This window comes from Stegodyphus dumicola, chromosome 7, assembly GCF_044657685.1.
Source record: "Stegodyphus dumicola isolate Sdum_Otavi_A_Nest chromosome 7, ASM4465768v1".
NCBI lineage: Eukaryota > Metazoa > Arthropoda > Arachnida > Araneae > Eresidae > Stegodyphus > Stegodyphus dumicola.
The window spans coordinates 28368633-28379701 of record NC_140774.1 but is presented as its reverse complement, the minus strand read 5'-3'; the positions used below and the strand labels follow the sequence as shown (position 1 = coordinate 28379701).

Sequence of the window (11069 nt, the reverse complement as noted above, 5' to 3'; positions counted from 1 at the left end):
AAATATGAAACCGTAATTTATGAAATAAAGAACAATTATGAACTAAAGGGTATCAAAATTTACAAAAAGAAAAAGCTTAATATTTATTTGTTTACTTTATTAAACATTTCTTTCAATGTAAGTTGCTTCGTTTCATGTGATAATACTTTCTCTTTAATTCTATTAAACAGACATAATTTCTTGTTTAGTTACAAAGTTCCGCTGTTCAAGTCCTATAATTGCTGTGTTGAGAATACCGACTAATTTGTCAATCGAAATGTTTTCGTTTTCAATAACCTCTGGGTCACTTTCTTCACTATCGGAAGTGAATTATAATGACGAGGAACTTGATTTAAATCATATCAAAGACGGAGTACATCGAGATGAAATACTAGACTTAGTAAGGAATTATAAGCCAAATAAAATAAAAACATCTGTTCTGAAGATAAGGATAGTGTTGACAGATCAACTTCCAATCCGCGGCGTGAAATTGATAAACAGATTTCGGATTTTAAAACATACTTTCGCTTTGTAGATACAAATTACATATTAGTAAATATATATCGGAAATTCTATTTGACATAATCGAAAGTTCAAGCTTACTTTCATGAAATTGCTCTAACAGTCTGCAAAAAATAATAAGCCGGATCCAATTCGAAGATTAAGGAACAACGCAATCTGCAACATTAACTGAATTTTTAGCTTAGCCTATCCCGTCCGTCACACATTAAACGCGCATGCGCACAAACATATTCGCAGACGTAAAGGTCTTACGCGCACTATTAAACGCCTGTGCGCATGCGTGAACGCGACGCATGCGCAGAAAGTTTGTAGCTTTGAGGTCCGGATTATAGATCATTCCGGATTATGGGTGTCCGAATTAACGACTTTTGACTAGTACTTATTTCAGCATCAATGGGAAGGCCTCTAATGAGGACTTTTACTGGCCTTTTTATTTTTCGGTTTGATAACATAGTGCTCAATGTTGTTATTTAAGAAGAATTCGCTAAATATTCTGTGATCATTTGGGGTGGAGGGTTCGACTTTAAAAAATTCACCAGTAACGCGGCCAAAACTTTCACTCAGGTAGTTCACTGGATACTTCCTTAAGAAAATCATAATATTTTGTGCCCACTTTGGGCCTGACCATAATAGGGAGGTTGAGTGTCTAGTTGCGGATGTGGGTTTCCTGTTTGGGATTTACATCACCAGCATTAACATCCATATTTTTATTATTACTTAACACGTTTACATTTTCACCATTAGGATTAGAAACAGTAATATTATTCACAACATTCTCAATACAGGCATTAATATGTTCATCACATAGGTCGTTACACAATTCACTATTTTTATTTACATTTGGATTATGAACAGATAAATTTGCAAATTTATTTTGCAGAGGTATAATGGCCGGGGGCTGAGTCAGCTCTAACACCTTTGGCCGTTTTAGAGGGTTTTTGAAATCCATCATTACTTTTGTCAGCATGTTTGGCTGAATTTTTTCGCTTATTCTTAACAATTTTACTAACATTAGAATTAACATTTGAATTTACATCACAATTTTCATCCAAAACATATTTAGCAGAATCATACAAATTATAACAAAGCCATGCGCACTTACCTTGTAGATCAACAGAGTAATCCTGGTACATTTGCACATTTTTGCGAATTTCCTGGATAATATTTTCTGAAAGAAACACAGGCGTATCCAGTAATACACTATCACGTTGCATAGCAGATTGAAGCTTCTCAAGACACACACCGTAAAATTTAATAACAGTGTCTGCGCAAGCCTGATCTAATTTTTGCCACGTTACTGCAGTTCATGTATCACGAAACATTTTAACATTGACTCTAAGCGTGCTGCAATCACAGTGGTCCAGGTGTCGACTGCTCTTCAAGAAAAATGGTTCAGTTATTCCACACCAAACGGTGTGGAATGACTATGCAATCGAATGCAGTAGGAGAATGCAATGGAACTAGGCAGATTACATAAGGGATTTTTTTGGCCCAAATAGATTAAAAGCGTTTTGAATCAGTATCTTCATGTTTTAGGACCGAATTCAGGCTTCAAAAATTGGACATTAGCGATATGTAAGAAAACGATTTCAAGATTGTACGCACTTGTGCGAGTGACTTGCGATGTCACATTTTCTAATCGCTAATTCATGGTTTTCACGGACGAATTTCTCCCTTACACGGATGGCGCACTTGACTTTTATCGAATTTAACGCCTTTAAATGATAATTTGCTTACTTCAAAGTTTCTTAAGGGTATACAACATATTAAACCCGTGTAACAAAAGGTTAAGTTAGATTCCAACCCATTGTTCGTTTAACAATATTGCATACAGCGCTATTTCCCTCCTGGTGGTGAGGTTTCGAACTTTCGTTTTTCGCGGAAAATAAATTCCCATGACCTCCTTTACACCGTTGCCAAGTTTGATAACATTTGATCCAGTAGTGTTCCTTTTATGACCGTTTCAAAGTGGAACTTTAATTATAACCACCCTGTTATATTATTAAATTTTAATTTGAAGCTATGCGTTATATGTATACCATATGTAAGATTTTCGCTTTTATGGAAAAAAATAAAGAATCGAAGCAAAGACACTTAGGATAATGGACCAAAACTGAAAAAATTTCGCCTCCCTGCGAAAATAAAATATTGAAACTTCGACCTTGAATTTATTGGAATATCCGAAATATTCGATTTAACTTATCTCCTAAGTCCTAGTTCCGACAACAATTCCGTCAAAAATTCCGAATGACTGAATGAATGGTAATAAAGTAATTAGAGTGTAATAAAAATAGATAATAGAATTTACGCTGATGCATATTTTTGTCTGAATGCAGAACATGTAATGGAAGAGAAGGTTTGTAGAGATCTGTTTTTGACATGGCTCTAAAAGTAGATGTCATATACCTTTTGCCTCTTCAATGTCAAAAAAACTTTTGTTTGAGAGGTAACTTTAGTTTTTGGGAAAGAAAAAAAAAAAAAAAAAAAAAAAAAAAAAGACAAATTGTTTCAGATTGTTTTTACTTGCTTGTACGAAGTAAAAAGGAAGTATTGTTATCGCGAAAAGTTTCAGGCAGCATATTTCAACGAAAATATCCATTTTGACCGCTATCGAATGCAATTTAACGATGTTTTTGCGTGATATCTGTACGTAAGAACAGAATAAAATATTCTTTTCCTTCAAAAAAATTATAAAACTGTTTTAAAATGAAACCTGAAGAGAATTTTTCGTTGGGTCTGTACGAACGTATGTACGTACGTATCTCGCATAACTCAAAAACGAGTAGCCTCATAACGTTGAAATTTTGTAAATAGGACTGCTATAACATGTAGATGTGCACCTCGTATTTTGGTTGCAATCGGCCGCACCAAACGTATATAAATATATTTATATATATATCCACTCTGTTACCCGGCTCAGCGATCTCAGTTTCTTTACTCTTATATGTTTGTAAATTGTATATTTTTTGCTTTAAAAATGATTGAAATATGTTGTTCTTATTTTCCGGTTAAGGTTTTTATGCCTTTAGTAAATCTGTATGCAATATTTTTAGAATTATCAACAATTTTAAAGTTGTTTAAGTGCCGCTAAGCATAATAATTTTTTTTTATGGCGGCCATTGCTTGTTTACATTTGAAACAGCAGACTAGTGGATTTGTTGCCAATCTAGAGAAACTTAGCTTCGCAACAACAAAGATAACGCCTTCATTTATTATTGCGAATTAAATCATGCTTAATCCTTTCTGGATTTTTTTTCGAGGAAATAAGTGTTTAAGATTTACTTCGTAATTTTTAATACAGTTATTTTGAGTTTTTATTTATTTTTGCCTTGTCGCGAAGTCAGAACTCAATTAATTGAATGAGAAATACTCAATCGTCTGTGAAAAACTGTTTCTTTTTTGTTTTGTTTGCTTAATTACTTTTATACATCGTTTTAGATTTATTATAGTATTTGAATAGAGCATGTGGCAACGATTAGATAATTGTTTATATGATATAAATTTTGTGCATTCTGAGTTATAATATGAACGAAATATAATACTGTTAAATGAACCTAGCGCTAGAGTGTCGCTGTGGTAAACAAACAGAGTGAATTTTAAAGAATGCATTTATTCTATTGTGGTTTATGCGATGTCGGCTAAGTAGATTTAATTCAATCCAATAAGTTTAATGGAAATGCAAGGAAAAATGCGTATAATTTAATATTCCGTATAAGGAAGTCATGTGGTGTACACATCAGATTTTTTTAAAAATATTTCTATGGAATTGACAATTAGAACATAGTCGAATATTATTGTTATTGTAAATTGTTACATTGAATTACACTGAATTTGAAATAATTATTTTGTTTAAAAAATACTTGGTTTGTTTCTATCAATATTTAGTTAATTAGTTAGTTTGTTGAAACAGAAGTTTTCATACTATCTAATTCCTACACAATGAATAACACTTATTAAACACAACAAAACATTTATTACGGAAAGAATGCAATTATTAGGCTACAACAAACCTCCATCTTAGCAGAAGTAAACGGGGAAAAAAAAAAAAAAAAAAAATTCTGAAAGGTTTCAGATTTTAAAATTACGTCCAAAGGGGCTTTTTTTTAACATTTTGTCTGTTACCTTTATTTATTAAATATCACGTTCTTCGCACTTAAACCATAAAGTTCAGTTTAAGAGCAATATCGCAAAATAGTTTTAAATTGAGCATATTTTTAGAATTTCCGATACGCAGTCTCCCGCACTGGAGATAAAAGTGTTTTTTCTGTAAAACGTTGCCATTGCTCGCTTTGAAATCCTTGAGTTTGTTAATCGAAAATTCGTTAAAGATTTACAAAATATGAAATAGATAATAAAATAAATTTCAAATTTTAAATTTGGGCTTCCACACGCCCATATTTGCAGTAGGATTACGTCATTCAAAATTCGATAGCTCTATGTACCGTTGTTTTATCACAATGCGAGAAATGTACATACATTTATGCAGATTTTTTAATTATTTAATTTCCTCAAATATAATGCAGGACTCTAACATTTGGTGGCAACAGTTTGAAAAATGAAACGGACATTTATAGTGAACCAACGCGAAATCGCAAAACGAAAACAATAGTCCTTCAGGGACAAAGCTCCTTTGAACTAATAAATATTGCCAATCCTTAATAGCTGAAATTTTTTCTGCAAGGTAACAGTGATTTCCATATTCATTTTAGCGTATAAAACGCGAATTGAGATTGATGATAAATTATAGTTGTTTTGTTGTCGATTTCAGTTTGTTATTCATTAAGCAAATAAAATCGGATACATTTAATATTTCTGTGTAAATCTGCTTGAACTTGCCAAAACATGTCATTCAATTTTAAAAGACTATATGATAAAAATAGAGAACCTTTGGAACTACCGGAAAGTGAAGTCAGTTGGTAAATTCCACTTACAAACCAAGGATAGATTGAAGACTGTAAATGTTAGTGAGCTCTAAGTTTTAACTTTTCTCAGCACTCACGTTTATATGGAAAATTTACTTAGTTAATAAAATTTTAATGGCAACAAAAATTTTCTGTATGTTTAAAATTATTAAAAGCATATTTTTTTCCTAAGATAAAAAAAAAAAAGCGTTTGGACTTATCTAAGAGGCAGCGCAATTTGAATAATTTCTGGAAAACGGGAAATGGCGGTAGGCTATATTTGAGAATTTTCTTGCCTGAATCTTGAAGATACAAAAGAATACACGGTTTATCTTATTTTTATGACTATCGAAAAGTCTGTAAAATTACTGTTATATTATTCTAGAAAATCTTTAGATGGGTTCGTTAGCTAAATAATTGGTTAACTTAGATTTTAATGAGAAAAACAATTGGACCTGAAATTAAATTGATAACTGAATTTTATATCTATAGAGATAAGTATAGTTTGCAGTAGAAGCTATAACACACACTCACAAAAAAAAAAAAAAAAAAAAAAAACTTTCGAATTACTTTTTAAAGTCAAAATTGAAACACGTAATACAGAAAAGAAAAGACTGGTATCTGGTGATTATCTCCTTTCATAAAATTATCGCAAGTTTTCAGATGTTGTCACTCTAGCAAATAAATGTTAAAATGTCTGACGAAGTACAGGAACAAGAGTTTTACACCGGCAAAGAAGCTTATCTTTCGACGATATTCAGTAGATGGCGCACGTTTCATATAATTACGATGACTGTGACATTTCTGAGTGCATTGATTGCTTGCTTCTCATTCGTGGCTTATGGTAGTAAATTTCAGCCATATTGTCCTCTATTTGCGAAGTTGAGAATCAGTAAAATAGAAGCAAATTCCAAAAATTATACGCTTTACTTTAAAGTAAAAAAAAAGGAACCAGATGGATCGATTTGGGGTCCAGACTCTGTATGCGCTGTTGTCCTCTACACTCCTATTGTAAGCATGCTGACTGCACTAACGTGGATTCTTCTGTTCTGTAGCCACATTGGCCAACGAACTGCAAAAGGTAACTTCAGGTACGCATATCAATTTATTTTATTCATTCATTAAAAACAGAGGCTAACTTATATAAGGTGCTTACCCTGACCCTTTATTGCCGTGTAGTGTAGAACAGCGGTTCTCAATCTGTGGTACGCGTACCACTGGTGGTACGCAAGAGAAAAACACGTAGTACGCAAAGAAAGAAAGTATTTTTAACTATTAAATTCAAAATTTTAATATCCCAACATCCTGTTTAAGTTTTTTCTCTAAAACTTTTAAATGTATGCGATCTGATCTTTGTTCAAGGTCAATAGTCGCTCATTGACTTTAGCAAACTAATCCGTTTTTATTTCCAGTCCAGGCTTCGAGTCCCAGCGAATGGGCTGGCTCATGGAGGTAAGAAGTAAGTTTATCCACACCTCCATGGACTGGCTGCAGGGGCGTTTCCATGGTTTTCCCCACTTGTAAAGTGGATACAGGCCAGTTTCCCTTAACGGAGCATCCCAACCTTTTCGTGTAGGGCGGAGCACGTAATAAGTAAAAAAAAATAAATAAATAAATAAATAACAAAATAGTAGAAATCGAAAAATCTTTTTATGAAGCTGAAAACGCAAGCGGGTTGAATAATTCTGCAAGGAGTGGCTATTTGGTGGATTGTGCAGAAATAAATATCAAAAGTGGGGGCACCTATGATATATTAACCCCCTGAGCGGCTAGGGCTTTCGCTAAGAAAGCACAAATTTCCCAAAACTACTATGAGAACAAGTTATTTTTTTGATTTTAATGTAAAAACTCTCCTGGAATTTCATACCTGTATTTGTGTACTTTTGATATATTGCCTTAATTTTTTTGACATATTTTAATATGCACGTATATAGTATACCTTCTTATAGATATCACAAAAAATATTCTAGACGCTTAGAGGGTTTTAACACATTTGACAATACAGTTCAATTAATTGATTTCATTATTTGAGTACCCCACCCTTTTATTATTCGCGATGTAAAATTGTAGGTGAATTCTGTAAATAAAATTATTTAATCTGATATAGCCATTCTGTTCGTCAAGATTTGAGCCCATGCCAAGCTACCACGTTTAGCGATAGTAATTCCTAGCCTACTGGCGAACTGAAGTTACAGTAAAAGTTGATACTTCATTTGGCGACTGACAACTTGCGTTTCATCCATTCTTTGTTTGTAATAACAATAATACAGTACAAAGTCCGTAATCCGGACGTCCATTATCCAAAATGATCTATAATCCGGACTTCAAAGCCACAAACTTTACGCATGCGCGTAAAGAATGCGCATACATTACGCATGCGCATATAGAATGCGCATACATTACGCATGCGCGCGTTGAAACAAATGTTTAATAAAGTAGTGGTGTGGTGTATTTAATTATGGCAAAGCACACTAGGGCTACCTGCCTAAGAGGAGGGATGCCTTCGTGGAGGACTTTCTAAGGGAAACTGGCTCGTATACACGTTACACATGGGGAAAACCATGAAAACGCCCATGCAGCCGGCCCGTTCGCGGGATTCGAACCTCGGACCAAACTACCAGTGTTCAGCGACTTTACCGCTCGGCCGCTGGTGGGCTGTTTAATAAAGTAAAGAAATAAATATTAAGCTTCTTTTTTTAAAAAAAAATTTGATACCCTTTAGATCATAATGGCTCTTTATTTCATAAATTACGGTTTCATATTTTTAATTGTATAATTTCTGCATGCCATCTTACCAAATTTAAATTGATGATCTATAATCCGGAAAAATCCCTAATCCGGAATAGCCGAAGTCCCGACGAGTCCGTATTACGGACTTTGGACTGTAATATTAATCTTTTTTCACGTGTAAGTGCACTGGTATTTGTCAGCTTTAAAGTAGAATCATTATTTAAATTTAAATTTGAATACTGTTATCTATTCAAAATAGCATTTTCTTGCGAAGCTGAGCTTGAATAAAGTACTGCAGAGTTTTGTGCTTTAAACTAATAGACTATATGAGTATATTTCTGAAGACTATAAAATATTATGAAACAGGCAACGAATTGGAAAACTGAATTTATGGGAATGGGGATGGCGATATGGAGGGCTCGGAAGAAAGAATAGAAGTTGACGCTTTTTCATCTGCAGCTGACATGGTGTTTTCGAGGTTTTGATAGTCTAAGGTGGTGTGGCATTTTTGTTTACATGCCGTGCAGGGGCGTAGCTAGAGGGGGACAAGGGGAGACATCTGTCCCTGCGCACAGCATCCAAGGGAAGCCAAACTGATGTTACGAAATTTTAGAATTGAATATTTTCCATCATTAGCAAACTGGAGGGAGCAGGAAATCTTCAACTGTCCCGAGGCGCTGAAAACCCTAGTTACGACTCTGATCCCGTGCAGGTTAATTTCACAAGTACAAATACAATAATACAAAAAATATTTAAACATAAATCTAATAAATCATTTTTCAAAACGTTTGTTCGTATTTTTACAAGGAAAGGAAGTTTTGTAATCGCTAAAATTTTCGGATGTCATATTTCAACGAAAATATTCATTTTGACCGCTATCGAACGCGATTTAACGATGTTTTTGTGTGACATCCCTACGTAAGGACAAAATAGAGAACTCTTTTTTCCCAAAACGGGTTGCAAAAAGGATTTACAGTGTATTCAGGAGAGATATTTTCGTGACGTCTCTATGTATGTGTCTGGAATAACTCAGAAACGAGTAGTCTCAGAACGGTGAAATTGTTTGTATATAGGACTGCTATAACATGTAGTTGTGCATGTCCCTTTTTGGTTGCCATTGGGGGGCACCGAAAAGTATGTATATGTAGTATTTTATATGCCTAGAAGACACTGGTACTTTTAGAAGCTTGCAGTCATCATGGCTGAGAATGGATATTTTGATGCACTGCAGCTTGAAGTCTGCGTAGTTAGATAGACGGATGCATAAACTAAAAACTTTCAGAGATGGCTTTTTCAAAACATAATTTTATTCCATGATAATTCACATCAGATCATTTTTGTAGACAAGGAATTTTTTACGTACACTGGTTTTAAAAGTACGACGTAAGCGTCTTAGACAGGAAAGCAAAGCATCACGAATATGTTAGTAGGATAGAATTACGAAAAGGAATGACATAGTTGCTTACGAGCAGTATTTATTCTAAATAGGTGAATAAGTATACTTGAGCTGTGATTGGTTAATTTTAGGTTGTTATGTAACGTGGAAAGATCTCGAATTAGGGAGGAGAACACAAAATTTAAAAAAGTCAATTTTGAGGTTGCCAATTATTTGTATGCATAGCCATCATATTTTATTGTAGCTTACATGCATATATTTATGTGCATATATTTACCCACTCTGTTACTCGGTTCCGTGAGGTCAGTTTTTTTTATTCTTATATGTTGGTACACTGTATATTTTTTGCTTTGAAAATGACTGAGTTATGTTGTTCTTATCTTCTGATTAAGGATTTTATGCCTTTAGTTAATGTGCATGCAATAGTTGTAGAGTTATCTACCATTTAAAAATTGTTTAAGTGTGGCTAAGCCTAATTTTTTTTTTTTACCATAGCAGCCATATTTGTTTAAATTTGAAACTTAGCGGAATAGTCAGTTTCTGCACCTTCAGTATCTTTTTGCCGAGTGGAACCAAAAGTAAACTTTCAGTTTTATACACCGTAAAATCTGCCTTCTTGACCGCTGGCTGAATCGCTTGTTTTTGCGTAGAAACACTAATTTTAATTGCAAAATTTGTTTTTTAATTGTTTTAACTGTATTTGGTGTTTTATATTTTCTATATATTTCAATTTTAAATAAAGATATTTTGGGTTTTTATGTATTTTTGCCTTCTTGCGAAATGAGAACTGATTTAATTGAATAAGAAATGTCTCTAATGAAATTCTAGGAAATAAGTTTAAATGAAATGCAGGAAAAAATTCGTATAATTTAATATTCCGTACAAGGAAATCATGTAACTATTTTAATATAATAGTTAATTTATTTATGTATTATGATTATGTTGTATACTGTACAATATAAAGCAAAATGTAAGGAGTTCGATGAAGAAAACCATTCCTTTTAAAGGTGTCGATGCAAGAAAAGTGTTGGGAATCTGTACCTTAAAAGGAACTACCGTACACTGGTACAGCCTATCGTAAATAAGACTATGCTCAGTTTCGACTGCATCCAGTGCCACCTATTTTATTACATTCTTCTTTTTGCGAGCGTTTTATACCGAGCAGTTGGCTGTTTGGAATTCTGATTTTTGTTTCAGTTGCATGCTTTCTTTTCCAGTTATAGCTCCCAATGGAAACTCGTGCCTCCAGCTTGCATCACTGGCTTCATGATGACGGGAGTAGCTTTTGCAGCAGCCGTTATTCTCACAATTGGTGGAAGCAAATTTTGTGACAGTTTTACAGTGACTGAATTGGAAAGGTAAGAAAATTCTTTAAATCTATAACTACTCTGAATGCTCTTCTTCAGATGTAATTGCAGTGTTAAAGGGATTTACCAACGTCACTGTCATCAGAATTTTCAAGGCATGGCTGGTTGTAATTAGAAATGGGCAAAACAGCTCATTTATGATATCGGATCAAAACCATTCCTCTCACTGACAGG

The 11069-nt window shown here is 33.8% G+C and overlaps 1 protein-coding gene across 1 annotated transcript in view; it reads left to right on the top strand.

Annotated features, from left to right (window-relative positions):
- The first annotated feature begins 5324 nt into the window (after positions 1 to 5324).
- The window catches only part of LOC118202286 (uncharacterized), a 33589-nt gene continuing 27844 nt past the window's right edge, over positions 5325 to 11069 (top strand). Inside the window, exons 1-2 of the mRNA XM_035374442.2 lie at positions 5325 to 6493; positions 10746 to 10886. Coding sequence (XP_035230333.1) covers positions 6096 to 6493; positions 10746 to 10886 — 539 coding nt within the window. The 5' untranslated portion in view covers positions 5325 to 6095. The remainder of the gene's footprint in view (positions 6494 to 10745; positions 10887 to 11069) is intronic.